Genomic DNA, 22,717 nt, shown 5'->3' on the forward strand with positions numbered 1-22,717 from the left:
CGTTTTAACGGAAGAGAATTAGAAGAGCATTTCTATCCCTATTTCTATTTTGTTGATTAGGGGCTGCAGATACTGTAACTCTAACGAGATCCCGTAACTTACTGCTTGGTTGTAACACTCACTCGGTGGCCTGACCAGTGCAACAATTGACACAACGGCGTTGGCGTGAACTGGGTAGGCCGATGATACCACAAGGCAAAGTAGCCATTTTCAAGTGCTGCAACCACGCGAGCGAGAGCAAACGCTCCAGCTGCAGCATTGTGCTGTCCGTTCTTGTACACTGGGTCATCAATTACGAGTTGTGGCATGAGTGGCAAGCCGTTGGCGATGGACAAGTGAGCTGCTAGCGGATACGCGCCAAACGCTTCTGGTTTGAGCGACAGTCCCGTGGTGAAGTAGTCGAACGCCGTGCCGTAATACTCCAAGAAGTCGAGCAGCAATTGTCCGAGTTTCCTCGCCTCGTTTTCTTCCGATACATCGGCACAATCCTCGTCGTCCTCTTGATGCCGTTGCATCTCCATCATAAACACCGCTAAAAGCGTCACCGCGTACGAGCTCAACCCTCCGGTAAACGCGCTATTCAGAGCTTTTTCCCTCAAAAACTGCCTCAATACCATCAGCACGGGCTTCAGCCTCGGCAGATCGCTCACATACTGGCGCACGAGCTTGCTGGCCTCCATCCCGTGGCTCGTTTGAACGTTCTCGATCGATACATCCACTCGGAGTAGCGCCGAGTTCTCTCCTTCCTTCTGACTGCCACGACGTAAGATGACTTTAGCCACAGGGACCTTGGCACCCCTTACGACATCCACACGCTGCACCCAACTTTTCTGCGGTCGCAGTTGCCTCGCCAATTGCTCGAGCTCTTTTACTCCATCCGGAAGGAATCTTGTAGGGACGTCTCGGTCCTCGGAGTTAGAAAGACCCATAACCACAACGTCAACATCACTGGATGGCAGCCACAGGCCCGTGGAATACGAGCCGAAGCACGTGACCGAAGCGTGAGGCCAGATCTTGCGCACGCCCTCCGTGATGTGTGCAATTGCCGCGTCAATGTGTTGCCGAGCTTCGTCTACCACACGTTGCGTGTAGGTGCAATAGCGCGTCATCTCCTGGCCTACGCGTAACGCTACGGGTCTCGTGACGTCGTTCAGATCTCGCAGTACAGCAACATCTTCCGAGTTGGTGGACGGCAAAGTGGGCAGCCACGGCGGCAGACGACGCAGGCGACTGCGACTGATAGCTGCCACACGCACAGCCTCCTGCTCTCGAGCCAGCGCATCACGCTCTGCTTTAGCCGCGATCTTCCGGCGGTTTAAGCGAGCCTTCTTGCGCTCCTCCTTGCTGCGCCCCGCTTGCATTATTTTGCCTTATTGTCGTCCTAAAATGGTGACTTAGCAGTAATTTAGGGGCGAATGGGTGATTTAGGTAGCACAATAAGTCGACCGAATTAGCTACCTGGATTTGTGAAATAGACTGACCAAGAGCTCATTTAAATACTTCGACCAAATAGAATAAAGAGGAATATACTTTGGAAATAAAAACTTAGGTGCGCTGCAACCGTGACTTAAGCCATCGCTTGTCTGTTTACACATTCATGTGTGGTGTGGGCGCGTATGCAGCCTGTGCCTGATTGGGGTCGTACACGGGCGGCACTGTGGAGAATGCTGGGTGCTGAGAGATGACAAAGTAGTTGAAGAAGGCGTTGAGGAACAGCAGCACGGCGTCCAGAATCGTCAGCCAGAAGTTGCCCATCGACAACGGCCAGATCGCAATACTGCAACAACACACGTCAGTTCACAAGACTCTTCACACAAAGCAGCCATTTAGAAGAACGTACAAGACGAGGAAGACGGTGCGTGTCTTGTTGCCATACATGAAGCCAAAGTTCTTGCGCAGGATCACGTCCACCTTCTCGGTGCGCAGCTCAAACGCTAGCAGCAGCGCTCCAAACATACTGCAATACATGAGTCAGTATCCTCTTTCTAACTCTGAGCTTCTACTATTCATGCTTACATGATGTAGATGCCCGCAATGACCCTTTGAAACGTGTCCACCTGGCCAAAGATCCAGGCGAGAACTCCCACCGCTATGGTTGCCGTGGCCAGTACCAGATTCAGTACGCGCATTACCTTGATGATCGTCTGACTGTTGGTTGCCTTGATCTGAGCACCGATCTCGTCCATCAGATTTTGACGCGGGGCACCGGGCGCCTGGTACGAGGCCGGCGCGGCTCCGCCCACAGTTGACACGGGCTCGGGAGGCGAGATGGTCGAAAAATTCATGCCAGGCGAGGGCGGTGCCTGTGCGCGTAGCACAGAAGGGTCTTGGAACGGATTGCTGGGGTTCATGCCGACGTGGCGAGTGCTTCGGAAGTGAGCGGAGAGCAGCAAGACGCGATGAAGGAGCCAAAGATAGCAGCGTTCTCGGCTTGACCAAAAATAGAGACGAATGGGACTGGTTATTTTTATCAATACAATTAATGGAAAGGTTGCAATAGGAATATCATTATCTGGAAATCTGCGTACCGTACTCCTTATGTGATTGGCGACAGTCATATTCTTGAGGTATAAAAGATACCAGCATAGAAAAAAACAATGTATTTCCTTCGCTGCTAGGGGCAAGTTGGCTTGATTAGCTTTAGAGAGTTAGACTCGCTGTAGTTCCCCTCCGAGCTGGCACGGTATCTGACGCGGGACGCTGTCTGTTTCGTGATATTCCCACATCGAGGCCTTGATCATTGAACTTGCCGCGTCTCGGATCATTCCTGGTCTGAGACGGGTGTACACTGTGAAGCACCAACTTGACCACCTTGCCATTAAGCGAATGACCAGGTCACTTTTTCTGCTGCTAGGAGTGCGCATGCTCCCCTATACGTAGTGAGTGGGCTGAGTAATCCTTCCTGGTTCGGCTTAGGTCGACCGCTGCCGCCTTAATTAGATGCTCACGCTTGACTTCTTGATCGTAGCTGCTGTCGAAGCTGAGGTAAGGAATGGCCCCACCACCTTTTTTTTTGGAAAGCCATTGGGATCGGATGTAGAGACACACACGAGCTTCCAACTGGCCATAGCGTATCGTTGTTGGATAAGTAGTGTCGGATCGTGGTGCCTTGCGCAGCTCGATCTCCTTTATGAGAGGCGAGTATCATCTCCACTGACACGGCCCCTGGTGTCTCAGAGCCGACCTCGATTCCGTCCTTGTCGCGCAGTACCACTTTGGCAGCCTTTACGCAATGGACTCTATCCAATTCTGTCTATCGATCGACATTGATAGGCCCCCATATCTCCGAGCTACTGCTGAGAAAGAAGAACCCTAGTACGATGAATCCCCACGTCATTTTGTCTTGTAGGTCCGGCTCCCCTAGGAGCTCCCGCATTTTGATCAGCATCGGTGTAGTAACTGGCAGCTCCCTATCCACTTGACCCTGGGTCCGTTTGTATTCTTTAGCGACCAACTCAAATTCCGGATCATTGTAATCGAGCCTTTCGCTCCGAACGGCTTTGTGTGCGAATGCAACCGCTGCCATTTTCCGTCAAAAGTCTGGTACTTATTTCCTCGCCTTGTCTCGTTGTGCCCTTCTAAAGCGCACAATGCTGCGAATAGCCCGGCTATCCTAGCTTGTCTTGCCCTGGGCATATCATTATTCCACACGAAGAATCCGAAGTCGTTAAAGACCCCCAAAACTTGAAGTTCTTGCTACATTTTCCGGGCGTTCCGGTTGTGATTGAAGCCTATTTGAGCTGATCACGTTTTGCCTCCACTCGTCGGATCCGTGCTGTACCTGGCTCAAAGAATAATCATTAGTGGCTGTGTGTACATCGCAATTTCGAGTCTGCTCCATCCTTCGCCCGTAAGTATGAGTGGAAAAGCATAGCTTGTACTGAGCCTGGCTCAGTGCACACCGTCACAGGTCCTACTGTCCGTTCTCTGGCTTGCAATACATCCTGCTGACCAAACCGGTGATCCATCTTCTGCCGTGCACCACGATGCGGCACCAGGTGCCTGTACTCGTTAACCGTGGACCCCATTTATTTACTTCGGTGAATAGGGCCCTCGCAATACCTTTGCCGTCCTGGACGGGCCCTTCATCAGTGAGTACAAGGCGCTCTCTAAACCGCATGCTCGTGAGAACAACCACTTGCGGTTTTGTGGGACGTGCTGCACAATAGTGACCTTTCCATAATTAAGTACCCCAGCAGTCATTTTTCTGTAGATTTTTCCATATTACAAGGGAGAGGTAAAATTAAGTCAGTGCTTGACGCGGGGCTATGCTGATCTACGCGAACGCTACCGCTTTAGAGACTGTGGATATCAACTCCGAAACATGATGAGCGTGACGATCTCGGACGTAAGAGGGGGATGCGGAGAATACCGCGGTAAGATACAAACTGTGGGTGTGTTGCATTGCCCTTGTTATGCTATGTCTAAAGATATTCGCTTCTACCAAGGAGCACCACGACTGACTTAAGAGCGCTGTCCGTCGTAAGGATAACACGTTTAGCTGCCCCCTCGTACTGCACGCCGCAAATTGTAGAGCTAACCCATGCTGATTGTAAATGCCACTTGCGTTACCGAAGGAGCTGCGCACACACAGTAAATCCAGAAATGAGTATCCGTACTAATATGAAGTAAATAATACTCCGGAATTCCAAATCGGCTTCGACAAAATTAGCGAGCAAACGGGATGGAAGGAGAAAAGGCAAATGACATTTAATGCGCATTTCACGGTAAAACAAGCACTTTTCATGCCTATAGACAGCGACGGAGAAATCCGACACCACTGGATAGCATCCAACCATAGTAAAAGATAAACCACAGAGCCCGACACAAAATTCCGACGCTTCATTTGATAGGTTAACAACGCACTCTAAAAACCAGAAACAGCACAGAAAAAAATGTGAATGAAAAAAAGGGATTATATTCAGACGGTTACTTCCGGATACCTCGGGATAGCCTTTTCGAAGCTACGAATTATCGTTTTCTTTTCTAGCTTTTCCCAAGCTGCAATAATAGACTTTATAGCACGGATGCGCTTTTCCTTAGCGGTTCCACCAGTGCGTCTACCACAGCGGTTCCGTATTTTTGCTTTTGATGGTCCCATCACCCCCACATCTAGCGGCTAACACACAGCAGTGCTATTTGGGGGTAGTGGGACAAAAGTAGCATTGGCTTCTTCAGCCACAAGCCGCTGTCCTTGTTCGGAAACGTGACATTCAAAGTTGTCAGCCAGAAGAACAGCGGGCCCATCTATTTCAAACTTTAAACGTTTTTCTACGTAAAATTTTCACACACTGGTGTCCATCCATGCGTTCTCCTGCATGGCGTAGAAGTGGTCGTCAGGGTACTACTCCATTTCATTTTTCTCGATGCGACCACCAGGGACGCCATGGATGATAAACAAAATAGTCATTTTCATCCCCGACAAATTAAAAATATGCTAGCAAAAATACAAATTAAATTTTTTTTTCCGCAAAAACAAATAACATACCGTCATCGCGAATGGTTACAGCTGCGGTCATTCGACCGGCGTGCTATTCCGCACCCAAAAGTCGCGCGGAGTCCTTGCGCCCTTTGCCAGCCCACGACTTTATTGGCGGCATGTCGAACAGTATGGCTGTTTCATCGACATTTAGAATGCCCCCGCCACTGAAAGACTATACTTGGACCAAAACTCAAGGGTAAAGCTTGCACGGGTCTCTTCGAGGTCTTCAAATGATTTTTTAGCCGCTTGAGGTTTTTGTGACGAAAACTTGTTGCTATGTAGCGCACAATTTAAATTTAAAGTAAACAATTAGTACAGTTTTAAATATTTGCACAAAACATATTTTTACGCTTCTTTTTCGTTTATGTAGATTGTCATCCACTCAGGATGAATTTGCCACATAAACTGAATCATGCCGGCAGTCGATAAAACCTACATGTTAATGTAAGAAAAGTTAGCTCAACACTACAATAGCACAAATAGCACATTCACATTGACTTACTTGCTCAAGTCTGCGCATATCCTCCATGTATGTTAAGAGATTAGAGACGCCAGGAAAAGTTTCCTTGCGTTTCTGACCTTTTAACGTCTTTGACGAGTGGTGTCCCTTGAAATTGCGTATTGCGTCCTCTTGCTTGCGCCAATCGTAGATAGTTCCTCGCGCAATATTGAATTTTTCGGAGGCGGCCTTCACACCCTCACATTTAGCGATCGTCAAGGCCTCGCGCTTTTGCTTCACTGTGAAGCTTCGCATAACGCGCTTCATTGCGCAAAATGACTTGATAATTACCGACGCCCAAGAAGTGTTTTATCTACGGCCAATCATAGTTTTTTTGTACGTAATCGGATTAAAAACTTCTTGTATAAAGATATGATAGGGTAAAAATACAAAAATAGTTACTATGGGAAAGAGATGTGCTCACAATCACTTGTCGGATTTTTGTGTCTGTCGGATTTCTCCGTCGTTGTCTGTACTACGCTAAGGCACGTACTTCGGCATGGCATTTCTCGACATCATGTTTCCTTGAGACACACATCCGTTTGAAAATTCGTTACATCTAATCAAAAATCGAGATCGAGTTACGGCTACAGTACCTGCCATTCAGGATAATTAGATCTTTCATCGCAACCCAACGTAGAGATGACAAATCAATTGCAGCCGCATACAGTGACACACGCAGCGCAACTTGCAGCATTTCAACGACTCAATTCTTCGCACAAGCGAGACACCACCAGTAGCATCGAAAGCGATCGCATGTAGGGATACGCTCAATGCCAGTCCTCCGCACAAGCGAGCCACCTGCAGTGACACCGGCAGCCACCGCACACAGTAACTGACCCCAATCGACCGTAGATCACTCTTGATTCACCAACTCGATGCGTTGCCGGATTGCGCAGATCAGCGGATTTTTTTAGGAGACGACATGTGACCGAAAACTGATCTATTTATGGTTTCACCCCCCCCCTCCATTTAAGACGCCCTCGCTATTCTCGTTTTTTTCTTTGCTTTTTCACGCTGGCACCTCCGATGCGTTTTTATAAATGAAGATTGTTGTGAACGTGAAGCCGCTTTCTTTCATGGGGGGGATTTTGTCGATTATCACTATGTAACCATGATTGGATGGGCGACATCAAGGCGTAATTACTCCGTAAAAAGTGAGAATCCAGTGGACGGGAGCTCCGGGGCTCATGACACCCAGCTTAGCACCATATCGAAAAGCGATTAAAGAATGCAAACACCCCCACTTGACGAAAATTGGGTTCTTTAATGATTTACAGGATACCCAATTAAATCAGGTGAAGGAAACCCATTTCATGACGGCATGACGTGTGTCATTCGACGCTCCAAGAATTCGTTCGGCGTCCTGGCATGGAGGTCGAAATGAACGTCCGAGAAAGAAATAAAACGCGTTCATTTGCTTTCACTGGTTCACATGACATGAGATGAATGATCAAGAAGGCGGTAGCACACTCGCCCAAGCGGCGCGTACAAACGATGCGGGGCATAGTGAGATGAAATTTGAGCAGATCGACGTGACGCATCCCCCACCTTATGCATGCTGGGACCAGTATCTCCAGCGGCACACAGAGAGCGAAGCAGATACCATGACAATATCACAACAAGGGAAGACGCGACCCAGTGCTTCATCGACCAAGGTTGAAAGGACGATCAATCAACGCAAACACGGGAAATGTATCGAGTGATCTCGAATCGGTGGAAGCTGCAAGCACTGTTTCAAACGCAGCCGATGCTACAGATAGCTCCGTCCTCGCTAGTCGTGCCGCTCTAAATGACTTGCAACACATGCTAACGCACACACACTGTCCCTGATTCGACGACTTCCATTCATGGATGATTGGATACAAGCCGAGCGGAGCGCAAACAGCACTGTATGACTGCTCTAAATTGAGGCATGTTCTGTGTCCTTCGGGCAAGATCCGAGAATCATATCTTGTAGATCTATTCTTCCAGAAGCGATTCTACGAGGTGCACAAGGCTGGGTCTTATGCTCCTTGTAAAAGATCTAGCCCTGCTGCACTAGTCTAATCGTGGACTAGCTTTGCGGAACCGATGAGAATAGCATCCAAAATCAATGAGTGGATTCAAAGACAGGACAAGCTCCGAGAAACGTTTTTCGTGCACAATATCGAAGAGCAAAAATTGAGGTTCATCAAAAGTCTATAGTGAAGGTGTGCGGTGCTGCTTACGGCGCGAGCAAAGGTGCCCTATGTGTTATTCAGACTCCACTAAAGCATCCGTGCCAACTCGCACGGGAAGAATGGACGTATCAGTTGCGAGCTGTATACACTCGTCAGAGACTTCGAACATCGCTGGAGCGATCAAGTCAAGAAAAATCGAGACGGGGCGCTTCTCGAGAAACTAGCTCCTGACAGTGAGGAGATATTTCTTACCTAAGTGGACCAGGTATGGATAGAGCAGCGATTCTGAAGTGTTTAAAGGTCTGTATAAGGCGCCAATATCACGCATATGAAAGAGGCGAGGAAGCATGCCGGCTTAGAGAAGCATGAAATGCGAGTGTACTTCGCTGTGCGCTTCCATGTCTAACGTGGAGGCACACAGGCATATCATACTGAAAAGGTCTTCATAGATTTAGGTATGCCAGTCTCTCGTGGACTCATTGATAAGCAAACATTTGTTAAATTAGGTCTTTCAACGCTTCTTCACCTACATGTAGCCTCAAATACATGTACACTTAATAATATTATGTCAATTTATTATTGCTTACGTATGTAGACCTCCACTATTAATACTATCGACTTCATGTCAGGAATACTTATGAAAATGCAATCTAAAACGCGTAAAATGAGGCGGGCTATTGTGCCGGGCTAAATTGTAGTCTGGACAGGTTACAATTTCTGGTACATACCTTTTTTTAGGTTGAATGCGTCGAGAACACATACAAATCGTATGTGTCTTCGATGCAGTCGAAGAATGATACAAGCAATTTCAAGGCTGCTGGTTGCTGGTTACTGACATAAAACTAATTACAAGTTTTGCCACGGCTACTTCGTAGTCGTAGGCTACACTTATACACTTGCTGTCCTCAAAACTTCGTACTGTACTGCACCCCATTTTCGCGGGGGTGGACCATATAGGATTTTCAAATCAATTTTATTTTAGCAAACAAATCATTGCTCACTTAGACTCAGGACCATTACATCCGGAAGTCTATCAAAGGTCCGAGGGTGCGAAAAACGGAGTGCAATACTGTATCATGTTTGTCATTTGAGCAATATCAAGTTTACTCCAAAGTAATCTCTGGGAACGGACTTGGTGGACCTGAATTATTTCATGTACAAGTACGACAGGATATCGGGTTTCGCAAGGTTCATGTAGGACAGGTTTTACAGGAGCTTCCTCCTGTACAGACTACACCTTTGTGCACTCAACTTCGTAGAAAACGGCAGTCAAACTTGTAGCTTAGAACTTGGCAAATAGGAAAATTACGGTAGGAGCTATTCAATGTTGAAAAACTGCAATCGACCTCGTACAAGATATGCGCGACTGACTCGTGCCAAAAATACAGGCTCTGCTCTCCTCGCGCCAAAGCCCGAGGTTTGTATAGCTCACTCAGAAAGAAGGGAGATCTGGTTCATTTGCTAACTTACCGTTTGTCGCCAAGATGCCTTCCCGAATCACGCCGCACACCCTCATCGAGAAACAGCGAGTCCTTGAAGCCCATCGTGGCGGTCGAGAAGACTGGTTAGCCGTTGCCCATTTCAACGAGATTCCTGCGACTACTGCCTACGACATAGTACGGCGTGGCACAATCTCCCTCGGGGAGGCGCGAAGCACGTGAAGATGACACCTGAAGCTAAGGTCTTCCTGGAGGAGTACCTGAATGATAACTGTACCTACACGTTGAACACCATGAGGACAATGTTGTTTCTGGACTGTGGTGCTGAGGTAGACACGTCGACGATTTGCCGACACCTGAAGGGCATGCTGTTTACCTTAAAACAAGTGAGGGTCGAGCCTACAACGTGTAATAGCGATATCAGCATCGAGAAACGACGCGTGTTCGCCGTGAAATTAAAGGAGTATCAAGACGCAGGTAACGGCATCATTTACTATGATGAAACTAACTACAACATCTATCTAAAGCGCTTACGAGGGCGATCTAGGCGAGGAAAGAGGACTGTGCTCAGCCTTCCACCCTCCAAAGGGGCCAATCTCCAGATCCAATGTGCTGTTTCGTCAAGCGTTGGGCTGGGGATTAATTGGAACATGGCAGTATTCGTATGGATTAGAATGCTGCCTTCGTCGAAGAGATTTACAAGGCGGTCAAGGAGTCGCAAGAGTTCCGCAATTTCTTCCAAGGCAAAAAGATTGTCATCGTTCTTGATAATGCTCCTGCCCACCGACAGACGGAGGATCGCGTTACCGAGTACGAAAATATGGAGCTACTACGACTCGGGCCGTACTCCCCCATGCGCAAACCGATAGAGGGATGTTTCAGTGTGTTAACGGCATACATCAAGAGGAACTTAGCAATCTACTGCGAGGAAATTTGCGACTGCAGCCGTTAGCTAAACGAAAATGAAGACTTGATAACGCTCGCTGGAAGGCAGATGCGCGTTCTGGAGAGGGCTGCTAAGGCAGAAATGAAGTGTATGACCTCGGCTCTGTTGTCTTGTATGGAGCTTCACTGTAGCAAGGCTGTCAACGCTGCTGCTGAAGGAATACCTATGGTCTACGGTAAATAATCAATGAGGCTGATTGCACATTGAGCACTGATTAGGCTCTAACCGTAATTTTTCTGTTTGCCAATTTTTAAGCTACGAGTTTGACTGCCGTTTTCTACGAAGTTGACCGACATTTTTGGAAATGAAGATTATTAATACATGTAGCATTGCCATAATAACGCTAAATATTACTGTATCTCCATTTAAGTATGCTATTCTAATTTACGTAAACTTCGTGGTGTGATGTCAACATGATGGCACGGTGCCAACAAGTTTACCTTTTGCCAGACCCTCCTTAAACCGCTAGGACGACAAGCATGACGTGGTTGAAGTATCGGAGCTCCTCGTCATTCTCGTTATTGACGAGTCGTCGAAGCGCTCACAATGCAACTTGCCCAATCCACCATGGCCGACAGCACCACGCGCGTTTCCCCCACCGCCTCCGACGACATCGTCGCCTCAGTTGGAGCTCTTCGCGCCTCCTTCCGCAGTGGTGCCACGCGCAACCTAAAGACGCGTCTTCAGCAGCTCAAGCAGCTGCGGCGCATGGTGAACGAGAACGTGCGTGAGCTGCAAGACGCGCTGTTCCAGGACCTGCGCAAGCCGCCAGCCGAGACGCTCATCTCCGAAATAGCGCCCGTCCGTGGCGAGATCTCGCTGCATGAGGAGGAGATGGAGAACTGGGCGGCACCCGAGCGCGTGTGGACCAACCTGGCCAACCAGCCAGGCCGCTCCTACATCCAGCGCGAGCCAATGGGCGTCGTGTGCATTCTCTCCACATGGAACTACCCAGTTATGCTCTCCTTGTGTCCACTAGTAGGTGCAATCAGCGCCGGTAACTGCGTAATACTGAGACTTCCATCGGATGACACGTGTGTGCACACGAGTGAGCTGCTCCTCAAGCTCGTGTCGACGTATCTAGACCCTCGCTTCGTGCGCGTGGTACACGGCGGCGTCTCAGCTACTCAGACCACTTTGCAGCAGAAATTCGACTTGATAATGTGCACGGGTGGCTCTACCATCGGCAAGATCGTAGCGGAAGCCGCAGCAAAGACACTCACGCCCACGATCCTGGAACTGGGCGGTAAATCCCCCACTATTGTGGACGAGACGTGTGATGTTGCAGTCACTGCACGACGCATCACATGGGCGGCGTTCATGAACGCAGGCCAGACGTGTCTGCGTCCAGACTACGTGATGGTGAGCGCCAAGATCGGCGATCAACTGGTCGCAGCGATTCAGAAAGAAATCGCAGCCTTCTTCGGCCAAGACCCACAGCAGAGCACGTCGTACGGACGACTGATCACACAAAAGTTCTTCGATCGTGTCGTTGGATTCCTGGAGAGAGATGCAGAGTTTATCGTGTTTGGCGGGGAGAAGGACCGAGAAGATCAGTTTGTGGCCCCGACGCTGCTCAATTTCAAGAAGGATATGGACGCTTTTACCCGCAGTGCTGTGATGCAGGAAGAAGTGTTCAGTCCTCTGTTGCCTGTGGTCTACTACGACTCGTTGGATGAGGTTATTGACTTTGTCCGCGACCGTGAGAAGCCACTAGCGCTCTACGTGTACACATCGAACTACAAGGTCCGCACACGTGTCTTGGATGCGACCAGTTCCGGTAGTGCGTGTGTGAACGACAGTATTGTGCAGTCGGTGAATCTCAACTTGCCGTTTGGGGGCGTGGGGGCGTCGGGCATGGGCTCCTACCACGGCAAATACTCGTTCGACGCGTTCTCGCACCAGAAGAGCGTTCTGGTCCGATACGCCATGCTGGATGCGCCGCAGCGGTACATGCCGTACACCAACTCGGCACTGAATACCGTGATGCTGCTGATGAAACCTCTTCCGAACTCGCTCATTGGTGTCGCGGCGTACGCCTTGATCTCCTTCTGCATTGCCATCGTGGGATTGATCTTGCAAATGTATCGGCATGGAGCAGAGATCGAGGAGTAATAAAAAAGACTTATGAACGTGGCAGTCGAGCGAACAATTACGTAATTGGATTGGTGTTAGTCTTCATGGGGAATTAATTTTAGGCTGGTTACTTTTGTATTTTCAACTGCTCACTCTTCCTCTTCATCTTTTGGAATTAGAATCGTTTATTGATCTACTTTAAAAAGTACTACTACATGTAGTAGTAAATCATTCTTAGAGTAGACCTTCTTAAAAGATACACGTGTGTATTTAAATCCTGTGTGGAAAAGTGACGGCTACATATGAAATGGCACACTGTACCAAGTTGAATCCATTTCGTGCGGTCATTGCTTGTATGAGTTCGTTGGTGCCGGATTTTCTTCAAGCGACGTTGGTAGTGCCGTGGTGGTGTACGAGGCTAATTGACGGAGATTGCCGAGCTTCATTCCGCTTTTTGCACGCATCAACACACAGCAACCTCACCTTCTTTGCCGACATCGAAACCAGTTGCAATGACCATTACCAAGGGAGTCACAAGCGTTTGAGCGGGGCGCTACCAACACTCCGCAATTGATCCGCATGGATCAGCGTTTCTCCAGCTCTAGCAAAGATTTCAAGCAAAAAGCATCAACGATAGGATGGTGGACCACCCAAGAGCACGAGAAGTTCCTCGAGGCTATCGAGCCGGACCGTGGAAGAAGATCGCTCATCACATTGGCACCAGATCACCTCGTCAAGTGATGACGCACGCGCAGAAATACCGACAGCGAATCAAGCGCCATCGAAAGTCGCGCACCGAAAGCAAAGCTGTGTCATCGACAGCGGGTGACAGTATTCTCGAGATGATGCCAGCCATCGACTCTCCGATTGCCGGACAAGAAGAAGAAACGTTGCTTGAAGTGCTGCAGTTGGAGCCACTTCCTCTTTTGCAACCATGTGAGAGCGAGATATCCTGGCAGCCCAGCAAAGAGATGCTAGCCCTTGACGCCTTGCTGCTTGATGAGCTGGAGCAACTCATCGCTCCTGCTGAAAATATTTTGGTGGAGCCAGCGAGCCTGAATGGTGACGCACTGATGGAGCTGGTTGTCGACACCTCAGTCGACTGGACTCCTGTGAACTGTATGCTGCTGTCTTAGTTGAGCAGCTCTTTGATCAAGTGAGGATTCTAACAATGTTTTGGTCGTCCATTGAAATATATTTACTGGAAATTATTTTCGGATATACCACAAATATCATTTAACTCTTGCTTAATTATGATTTTATTAATATCTAAATATAAAAATAACAGTTTGTGTTGGAAGCATAATGTATTACCGACTCTTCGTGAGCTTCAAACCTCCACCACGACGTAAGTTTTCCAGAGTAAAGACCATTCCTGACGCCCCTGTAGGTGTCTGGCCAGGTTGGCGCTAAAATTCCAGGCAGTTCCTGTGTAAAAGATCAATTAGTTTTGTTAGTTTCTTGTGTCAATTATCTGTTTCAATTTAATAAGGTGGATATATTTATTATGAAGTTCATATTGTCTGGCCGTTTACAGCAAGTCGCATTGACTATTGATAGTATTTGGTACTGTGCCTTGTTGGTTTCCTTTGCTTCTAGCCATTGCCCAAATGAAGCTGAAGTTTCGGCCGCATCAAGCAGTAGCTGCAACTTCTCGACGACGCATTGATCGCTCTACGCTTTTCCTGTGGATTTCGTGCTTGGTGGTGGCGCTGGATTTGTGTCTGACCAATGGAAAGAAGGTCGCTTTTCCCTTGTTCCAGTTTCTTCAGACCTACCCAACTCGCTTCCTGGTATTCTACGAGCCCAAAGTGAAGACATTAACGGCTTTAGTGAACAATGCTATCGAGAAAATGGACATTTCAGACCAAGTGAGCGATGCGTGGGACTTCACCGTGGCTTTGGTCACGCTGGTATGCGTGCACCAGGTTATAGAGACGACGAGGGTGTCCGTCGTAAGCCGCCTTAGAGCCCCGAGTGCCAAGCAACCTATGTAGAGTGAGCACTGTTCTCGCTTTTATCCACATACATACATGTGCAGTAGACGGGTGAATGTTTTGACTCGGTCACAGCAGTTGTGTTTTGATTCCTACGAGTCCTTTTTCCATTTTCAAGGTACTGCTGAATATCGCAAAGTTAAAGAAGGTAGCTTTAGTGCGCTGGCAGACCCAGCAAGCGTATGACACAACAATACTCTAGTATTACACGTTTTTAGAGGCGCTCAACTGCAATGCTAGACGAGTTCGAAGAGGCGATGGCTGCTGGAGGCTGTTCTTTTCCTGTGCCACGTTCAAGATGCAGTTAGCACTCTGAAAATGCATCCGAACTGTCAACACCCCGCTTAATACCTCCTCGTTGAGCAATGCCTTGGCCTTGATCGGACTGTTCTCCATAGCAATGTCAATTTCAGTCTTTGGCCGCTTCATCGCCTTCTCCACCTAACACCACCAAAAACCAACCACCAAGTCAGCTCTTGTCCGTTTACAACAACAACAACGGCCCAAGCCGTACAATGTTAATCGTCTCGGTGGTTTGGTCCATGACTTGTGACAGCTTCGCACTCGTAATAGCAATCGAAGACGTCGTCTACCGCAACCGCCACTTTATCATCAGCCAACCACCTTGCAACGTATGCGTCATTCAACCAACAAACCTTCACGTAGGCTGCCTTCAGTGCCTCCACTTGCTCTTCCGTCAGTTCTGAGCCAAGGTCTCCCGTCAACTCCGGCTCCCTGCATCACCAACATCCAGCTCAGCTTCTCTGCTCCACCGTCCAAATATCCAATAAACCAAATTTCCAACGTACGCCACGAGCACATCTGCGTGGCGTTTGCGAGCTTTCTCCAGTTCTCGACGGGCATCAGCCGCCGCCATCCTCGGTACCTGCAAGAAATCACCACATCAGCCTCCAAGGTCAAGATCGACCATCACTCTTTAGCATCGTACTCGTTCCCGGAGTTTCTTGACAGCAGCTTCCTTCTCCTTGAGCTTCGTTTCTAACTCTTTCAGCTTGGCGACTGTCTCCTCATCCACAGGCGCCACTTCCTCTGTGGTTAGATACAACGTCAGCAACAGACATTCACTATTATATATACCATCACTCTTTCACACACGTTTGTCCTCTGGGTTGTATTTCCTCAGCGCTGCTGCGAACACCGTCGCGCACAGGTCGTTCACATGCGCCTTGAAGATCTGCTGCTGGGCTGCGGATGCTGACCCGCATTCCTTCAGCGCCGCTGCGTTCATCTTCTCACCACATACGCGCTGCGCCTCCTTGATCTCCAAGAACGAGTAGCGCAGCGCCGGCTGCTCTTCAGCAGGCACAGGCTCTGTCACCGTCACCTCCGTAGCTTCTCCCGCCATAACGAATACTTATTCAAATGTGAAAGCCGCACATCTGAAGTAGTCGTGATTGAAGTAGGACCACTTAACAAAGTTACTTTCCGTCGTCACGTAAGTGAAGTGTGTGGCATCGCAGTGGATTGCCACGCCGCACTTGTCGCCGCTCCTGCTCTTCCTCGTGCGTCTAACTACGCGCGCAACAACTCGACGAACATGAGGCGCTCGGACGGCGACGACGTTGCCCCTATTACCTCTTCCTCCACGGCCGTGACAAGCGCTTCTGCTTTCGACACGCCACAAATGAACCCTTCCACGCCGCACCTACACGCGGCCAGCGGGTCCGCGCCCGGCAGCGGCGTGTTACTTCTGGGCAAACTCATGCGTCGCGACCGTCGCTTGTTCACGTGGAAATGGCGCGACTTCGTGTTGGAACGCACGCGTCTCCAATACTTCAGCCAGAAGGGCAACCGCAAGGGAGACATCCCTCTCACGCCACACACGCCCATCACCATCCGCATGTGCAGCGAGCCCAAACCGTTCGGCTTCTTGCTGTTTATTAAAGACACCAAACTCACCCTGGCTGCTGCCACCGAGCGAGAGCGACACCAGTGGATCGACGTCTTCTGTGACGTCTTCCACGCCAGCGTGGAGCAGACACCGACCGACAACAAGTCGGAGCGTCGAGCGAAGCCCACGTACTTGCCCATCCCCGATCTGGGGGGCGATGACTTGGACCATAACAGTAGCGCAAGTAATTTACTCGTGCATCAAAGCAGCTCGATGGACACGGGGGACTTTATGGACGGGGGAGGCGCGTCGACCCCCGTGATGGCGCACAATGTGCTGGACAACGACCATGTGGGCCACATGAAGCGAGATTCCTTCGGAGAAGACGTCATCCCGATCTTAGAGTCCCGAATGACGTATGGACCCATGAAAGAAATGTACTCTCGCATCACATTCCCCCCCAGTCTAGCAAACGGCGACTTGTTGGTGGGTGTGGGGCCCATTGTGCGTCGTATGGGCTGGACGGACGAGCGGATCTTGGCTGTGGGCATGTATATCGACCCGGAGACAGCTACCAGAGAGCTGGACAAGTTCCATGGACGCGACGCCAAGAGTTTGTACGGAGACCAGCAATTCTACGACCATTTCCTCTTCCAAACGACATTTCGACGCAGCTTTGTGGTCACAGCACGGAAACGCGTGTCCAAATCAGTGCTCACGGCTCTGCTACGTGACGAATTGGCCCCTCGAATGGGAGGAAACGCAGCTGCACTTAGCACATTCCTCGGGTTCATTGAGAAATCGCTCAAGAAAGCCGAGTCCATGGTCATGCGGGTACACGAGGACGACCGCTTCGAATACCGACTACGAGGCCAACTGTACCCGCCGATTGCGTCGCATGCTCTTTGCAAAAGCATCCAAGCCCTTTTCTTCGACAGTAACTCGATCCAACACGACGCCAAACGCGGATTGGTGGAGCGTCTGCCGTCGCTTTGGGGTGGAGAAGTACTCGATGCACAGGACGAGATCTTTGGCAGTCTTCACGACCGGATTCAGAGCTTGGACAGTGATGACGATGACGATTCGGACTCGGACGATAGCGAAGATGACAGTGAGGCGGAAGATCTCTTTGGTGCTGCGGAACATGGCGATAAGGAGCATCCAGAAGGGCCAGAGAGTGAAGCGAAACCTCACGATGAACAAGAGCACGTAGTGACCAAGCCGCGTAAAGGCAGTCGAGCCAGGAGACACAGTCAACTTGGCCCTCCGAAGATCCATCGACAGCCGTCAACTCAAGACGAATGGGCCGATTACGACGACGAAGAGCTCGAGATGTTGCGCAGAGAGAGTCGAAGTCTCATGGTGCATTTCGGCCCCGTGGTGGACCGAGACAGTAGCGTCATGTTCAGTGGCGACTTGGTGGTCGACGGCAGCGCGTTGTTGGGCACGTGGGCGCACACGTTCTCCGTGTCGACAGAGGAATACGACGAGCCCTATGGCTCTCACCAATACCGATTCACTGTGGGGTTGTATGTGGATCCTGGAGCTCTGACTGAAAGTCTGCTCAAGTACAAGGGCCTGTCCATCGGCAGTATCGTTCAAGACACCGACTACTTTCACCAATTCTCGCATGGCAAGTTCCAGAAACATTTGGTGTTCAAAGTGGACGCCAAGATGAAGCTTCGATATCTGCTCGAGTTTTTCGACACGCGTTTCAGCTCGTTAGTGTCGTCGTTTGAAGACGTAAAGCAGCCTCTTGATCGCTTAGTGGAGCTCTGGGACACCGCGCATTCGCAACACCAGCAGCTTGAATTGTGTCCGAAAGATGAAGCTCGATTCTCGATTAATCCCGATGGAAAATTTGTTTTACGAGTGAAGAAACGCGGCTCTTTTAGGGACGACAAGAAGCCAAATCACTCGGTCGCAACTAATGAGGAGACTACCGTTCACAGTGCTGGAGGCAGCGAGTCTACCGCGTCTTCCACGTCTCGTACAGGCGAGACTACGCTTCCTCACACCAGCAGCTTCCGTCCTATAGAGTTGGAGCTGACACTACCTCCTCCGCCGTTCCATTTGGCGTTAGAGAGCCTGATCTTCGGCTTCCACGCGATCGAACCCACCGCGCGTACCCAACTCATGGAGCGCGTGCCGAACCTATTGGATCTGGCTCGGGACGACCTCGTCCACACGTATCACGACGAAATCCAAGCGCTGCGAGAGAACTACAAGCGCCAGAAGCCCGAGAACCGCGTCAAAGTCGGGTATCTGTCCATCTCGTTCGAGAAGCGCAAGCTGCAACGAAATGCGGAGAAAGGAGGCGCCAAGGAGGTGACGATGGTGCCGTCACGCTGGTCCAAGCGCTGGTGCAGACTGGACGGCACGTTGTTCTCGTATTACTCGCACAAACGCTCTCGCAAGTACCGCGACATGATGGAGCTGACACGCTGCGAAGTCGTCGAGATCACGGCGAATAGCGGGCCGGATGTCTCGCGGTTCGCGTTGGAGAAAGGCGAGAACGACAGCATCCGGATCGCAATTATCAAGCCGAATGGAGAGATCCTGGCGCTACGAACAGAGACGATCTACGAAGGCGAAGAGTGGCTCGAGTCGCTCACGGACGCGAGCAAAGTGCGGCGTCATGTCGGCTCTAGTGACAACTGGACGTCGTGGGATGCCAACTTTTCCCAGCTCCGACGACGCAGTAGCAGCACGAGGGACCTGCTGCCTAACCGAGGCGATAGAAGCGGCTCCTCGGCCAGCGCGATGCACAGTGAGCGACGTTCTAGTGTCGAACACGACGCCAAGATGAACGGCAGTCAGGCGCTGGACGAAGACGTGGACGAACATGTCGAAGCGTACGACAGCGACGAGGAGCTGGTGGAGAAGGACGGATCGTTGCTCGCGTGGATGCAAGAAGACCCTCGACACGCTGTCATCGCCTTCTTGGTGGTGCTTATCGTGTACCTGGCGTCGGTCATGCATCGCACACAGCCTGTCGTCATTGAGTCGTAGCCAAATCAGCATTCTAAGGCAATTGCTTTTAGTTACTTAAGAAATCTTATAATACAATTTGTGATGAAGTTTTATGCGTAATATTGCGGCTGGTAGTACAGAGCTTGGCGCTGTGCGTCTTGTGTCGTGTAGTGCACGCGACCTCCCCATAGTGCCTCTTGTCCTAGTGTGGGCAGTTGTTTGACGGGATGTCCAGACGCTTGGTGACCGGGAAACCTTCGTCCCCACAGACTACTTGCGTCGTGCTCTACATGTAGTGTCTGTTGGTTGTTGTCTTGACCAGATGCAGGCGCTTTGCTTTCGGTTTGCTGCTCTTGTGGCTCGTGGAACGCCTCGGGCGACGCTGAGAAGTCGAAGGCGTTGAAGCCCACGTGCATCTCCGCGTCGTGGAGCTGGTTGCTCACTGGAACTTGCTGCGGTTGCGTCTGTTGCCGCCACTTGGCCGAGATCTTGCGCGTCCGTCCGTCCTCCACGTCCAAGTCTTCGATCTGCGGACTGGGCGTTGCGTCCGGTAGCTGACCGCGACACATGCGCCGGTGACGAGCACGATAGCGTTCAATATCGGCCGCTTTTTCGTCGACCTTGGGGCTTTCAGACGCGTGGAACTGGAACATGGTAACTGCTCTGTAAGTGAAGGTGACTGTTCCGTCTTAGAATCAGGAGGCCGTTTCTTCTTGACTCGGTCGTTCGGTCGGGGACTGGAGCTCACCGCCGTGTCCGATTCGGGAATGAGCGACGAGCGTTGCGGCGGCGGCGAACCTGGTCCTTGACTCGAGATTTAAGACTTGAGGAGGCGGCTTCGGCATACTGCCGCATATATGCTCACCTTTCCGCCAATAGAATTTTGTGAAGACTAAACGTGTCAGTGCAGAGTTCGTCACCGCAACAGATGGCTACAGTGCTGCGGTTGCAGACCGGCTTTGGTGGAGGTGGACGCGTCTGGTTCAAATCGCTACCGTACTTGGTTAAAATATCGGTTGACTTGCGGGCTTTTAGAGGAGATCATTGTATTAACTTGCATTTGGTCGGTAGTTCGCGAGCGATGGATCACGAAGCATACATGGGCGCTTGCTCTATAAGTGATTGCTCTAACAAACTTACCTGATCGGAACAATAAAAAGATATATGTACGGAGTCATAGTAAAACATGCAATACGATTATGAGAATACAAAATAATGGGGGAAGCGTGCACTTTGCAAATGGAAATTTGGAGCTGCTGGTACAGTAGATTTTACGAGTAGAACGGCGACGAGTTGAAGTAAGCTGGCCAATCAAACACTTCGACATGCTCACTTCAACTTTGCGACTATTTCATACCGGTACTTCAAAGTACTCAAGTGCGTGACTTGGAGACACTTATGGCATTCGAACTTATAGCTGAGCGGCAATCTCTGCCGCTATGCCGCTTTTGTTTCTCAGAATGACAACACGGTCAAAACAACAGTGTAGCACAAACCCCTATATAAATTGGATTGAATCGCGAAAAACCGTTTAGCTGCCGCTACTCAATCGGATAAGGAAAAACACTGAGGCAAAAACCGTGATATGCATAGTGGTTTTGGCAAATTCGATTTTGCGGTAGGTAAACTTGAAAGTGGGCTCCACTGATGAATTGCCTTGATCACTGCGGGTGTTAGAATTCGGTAGATTTAGGAAAACTCGAAGAGAGTGTAACCGGTAATACTGCTGGTCTTAGAATTACTACCGGTAGTACTACTAATATTACAGGCTGTTTTTTTAATAGTTGATTTTCTGCACTTTTATTTAGTAGTTCTAATAACAAAAAAATATAGTAGTATCATTTGAGCTAATAACGAGCTGCTTGTGAGCGCTCCCGTTTGCCTCGAGAGATCGCAAAAAACTTTTGATTGATTGGGCATTCGCACACGCGTGTGTCAGTAGGATAGAGCCATAGTCATTTTTTTCGCTACAACCTTCATCGCGAGCCGACAGACTACCTATACGATTATGAGCACTGATTTTGCTCATCGTAATTTGATACTAATCCAATAACTCCTATCGGTACGCTACAATTTTCAGAAAAGGATATTCATAGATGTGACGTCTTTCACTCTTCAATTAAAAAATGCCCGTCTCTTGAAGTGACTCACTTGTTGCCTTGTTCTTTAATTGCTCATCTTGCATACGTTATTAAGTGCAAAAATCTAAGAGCGAACGCAAAACACAGGCATCTACAGCTGAATGCTGAGGACATTATACTTAACGCATGTCTGCCGGTACATGCATTGAACAAGTCCGAGCTATCAGATACTTACATTAATAGGGTTGGTATTAGAGCTGATACTTTTAAAATAGTCTTGATTCTAATACTCGAGTACAAGTATTAATACCAATCACTGTCACGTCTCCTGATTTATGGACAGTACATAATTTTCTACATCCGGTAAATGTATACTTTGAGGGTATACGAGCAATCTGCTGGACATGGCGTCGTCAATCACCTCCGAATGGCGCGGCACGAGCGACCACAACGTCACTGAGACGGCCTTCGACGCTGTCAAGTGCAAACTGTAGGCTAAGCAGGATGACTATTCTGTACCCGAGAGCATTTTCTTGTCTTTAAATGTTTTACAGCCACCAGCAGCAGCCTCTAAATCGTGTGTATCATTCATCGCTGTACTTGATTCTTCAGCTCCGCAGTGACGCTCGGCTACTTCCAGGATCCTTTCCTCCGCTTCTTCGTGGATAAACCCACACGTCGTATCCCTTTGGTACTTAATATTCAAAGAAACAAGCTGCAAGATGGAGTTCGCTGTTGAAATAGCAATTCTTGTGCTAACTTGGCTCTCTGTGGTCTTTTACGTTGCAGATCCATCGCGGTTACTACCTCCGTCACGTGGCAATTGCTCGTTGCGTTGAGCTCTTCCTCTCGCAGTGTGAGTTTGGTCGTAATTCAGTGGTTTAGTGCAACTTTAGGTCGACATTTTGACAATTTCCGGGACTGTAGATGCGACGTCGTCCCAAGTCAACATCGTGTCCTTGGGCGCTGGATTCGACACGTTGTTCTTCCGTCTACTGGATCAAAGACAGTTCTCTAGCACGCTTTCATTTACAGAAGTGGACTGCGACGCCATCGTGGACGCGAAGACGAAGCTGCTGAACGACGAACATGTCCGCGCGGGGCTGTTCCCGAAGGACGTTGACAACTTGAATGTAGCTGCTCCTGCTGACGGGCCGGTGGCTTGGCAGGGCCACGTGCCTTCTGCCTCGTATTCGCTCATTGCTTGCGA

At 49.7% G+C, this 22,717-nt stretch overlaps 9 protein-coding genes across 9 annotated transcripts in view; 6 read left to right on the forward strand and 3 right to left on the reverse strand.

The window, feature by feature from the left end:
* Nucleotides 1-595: 595 nt before the first annotated feature.
* On the reverse strand, nt 596-2,434 carry PITG_11226 (uncharacterized protein; the record flags this gene model as incomplete). Its single annotated transcript, XM_002901939.1, has 5 exons — nt 596-602; nt 655-1,344; nt 1,592-1,777; nt 1,841-1,957; nt 2,017-2,434. 5 exons carry the CDS (start codon nt 2,349-2,351, stop codon nt 596-598), a joined length of 1,335 nt encoding a protein of 444 aa, XP_002901985.1.
* A 506-nt stretch (nt 2,435-2,940) lies between these two features.
* PITG_11227 (uncharacterized protein) lies at nt 2,941-5,263 on the forward strand (the record flags this gene model as incomplete). Its single annotated transcript, XM_002901940.1, has 7 exons — nt 2,941-2,985; nt 3,407-3,543; nt 3,911-3,998; nt 4,049-4,143; nt 4,300-4,376; nt 4,502-4,530; nt 5,150-5,263. The coding sequence occupies 7 exons, from the start codon at nt 2,941-2,943 to the stop codon at nt 5,261-5,263; spliced, it is 585 nt and encodes a 194-aa protein (XP_002901986.1).
* A 2,163-nt stretch (nt 5,264-7,426) lies between these two features.
* Nucleotides 7,427-7,687, forward strand: PITG_11228 (uncharacterized protein; the record flags this gene model as incomplete). Its single annotated transcript, XM_002901941.1, has 1 exon — nt 7,427-7,687. The coding sequence occupies one exon, from the start codon at nt 7,427-7,429 to the stop codon at nt 7,685-7,687; it is 261 nt and encodes an 86-aa protein (XP_002901987.1).
* Nucleotides 7,688-11,095: 3,408 nt separating this feature from the next.
* Nucleotides 11,096-12,643, forward strand: PITG_11229 (aldehyde dehydrogenase, putative; the record flags this gene model as incomplete). The annotated part of the gene is made up of 1 exon (XM_002901942.1): nt 11,096-12,643. One exon carries the CDS (start codon nt 11,096-11,098, stop codon nt 12,641-12,643), a length of 1,548 nt encoding a protein of 515 aa, XP_002901988.1.
* A 599-nt stretch (nt 12,644-13,242) lies between these two features.
* On the forward strand, nt 13,243-14,017 carry PITG_11230 (uncharacterized protein; the record flags this gene model as incomplete). Its single annotated transcript, XM_002901943.1, has 2 exons — nt 13,243-13,723; nt 13,893-14,017. The coding sequence occupies 2 exons, from the start codon at nt 13,243-13,245 to the stop codon at nt 14,015-14,017; spliced, it is 606 nt and encodes a 201-aa protein (XP_002901989.1).
* A 788-nt stretch (nt 14,018-14,805) lies between these two features.
* On the reverse strand, nt 14,806-15,850 carry PITG_11231 (uncharacterized protein; the record flags this gene model as incomplete). The annotated part of the gene is made up of 7 exons (XM_002901944.1): nt 14,806-14,883; nt 14,953-15,042; nt 15,116-15,190; nt 15,258-15,336; nt 15,411-15,487; nt 15,551-15,651; nt 15,718-15,850. 7 exons carry the CDS (start codon nt 15,848-15,850, stop codon nt 14,806-14,808), a joined length of 633 nt encoding a protein of 210 aa, XP_002901990.1.
* A 474-nt stretch (nt 15,851-16,324) lies between these two features.
* PITG_11232 (uncharacterized protein) lies at nt 16,325-19,465 on the forward strand (the record flags this gene model as incomplete). Its single annotated transcript, XM_002901945.1, has 2 exons — nt 16,325-17,519; nt 17,667-19,465. The coding sequence occupies 2 exons, from the start codon at nt 16,325-16,327 to the stop codon at nt 19,463-19,465; spliced, it is 2,994 nt and encodes a 997-aa protein (XP_002901991.1).
* A 71-nt stretch (nt 19,466-19,536) lies between these two features.
* PITG_11233 (uncharacterized protein) lies at nt 19,537-20,079 on the reverse strand (the record flags this gene model as incomplete). The annotated part of the gene is made up of 2 exons (XM_002901946.1): nt 19,537-19,699; nt 19,796-20,079. The coding sequence occupies 2 exons, from the start codon at nt 20,077-20,079 to the stop codon at nt 19,537-19,539; spliced, it is 447 nt and encodes a 148-aa protein (XP_002901992.1).
* Nucleotides 20,080-21,911: 1,832 nt separating this feature from the next.
* PITG_11234 (uncharacterized protein) overlaps nt 21,912-22,717 on the forward strand; it is a gene marked incomplete at both ends in the record, with an annotated part of 2,060 nt that continues 1,254 nt past the window's right edge. The window contains 5 exons of the mRNA XM_002901947.1: nt 21,912-21,997; nt 22,120-22,198; nt 22,297-22,363; nt 22,435-22,612; nt 22,677-22,696. Of these exons, the coding sequence (XP_002901993.1) occupies nt 21,912-21,997; nt 22,120-22,198; nt 22,297-22,363; nt 22,435-22,612; nt 22,677-22,696 (430 nt within the window). The remainder of the gene's footprint in view (nt 21,998-22,119; nt 22,199-22,296; nt 22,364-22,434; nt 22,613-22,676; nt 22,697-22,717) is intronic.

Source organism: Phytophthora infestans, genomic scaffold (genome assembly GCF_000142945.1).
Source record: "Phytophthora infestans T30-4 supercont1.19 genomic scaffold, whole genome shotgun sequence".
Taxonomy (NCBI): Eukaryota; Oomycota; class Peronosporomycetes; order Peronosporales; family Peronosporaceae; genus Phytophthora; species Phytophthora infestans.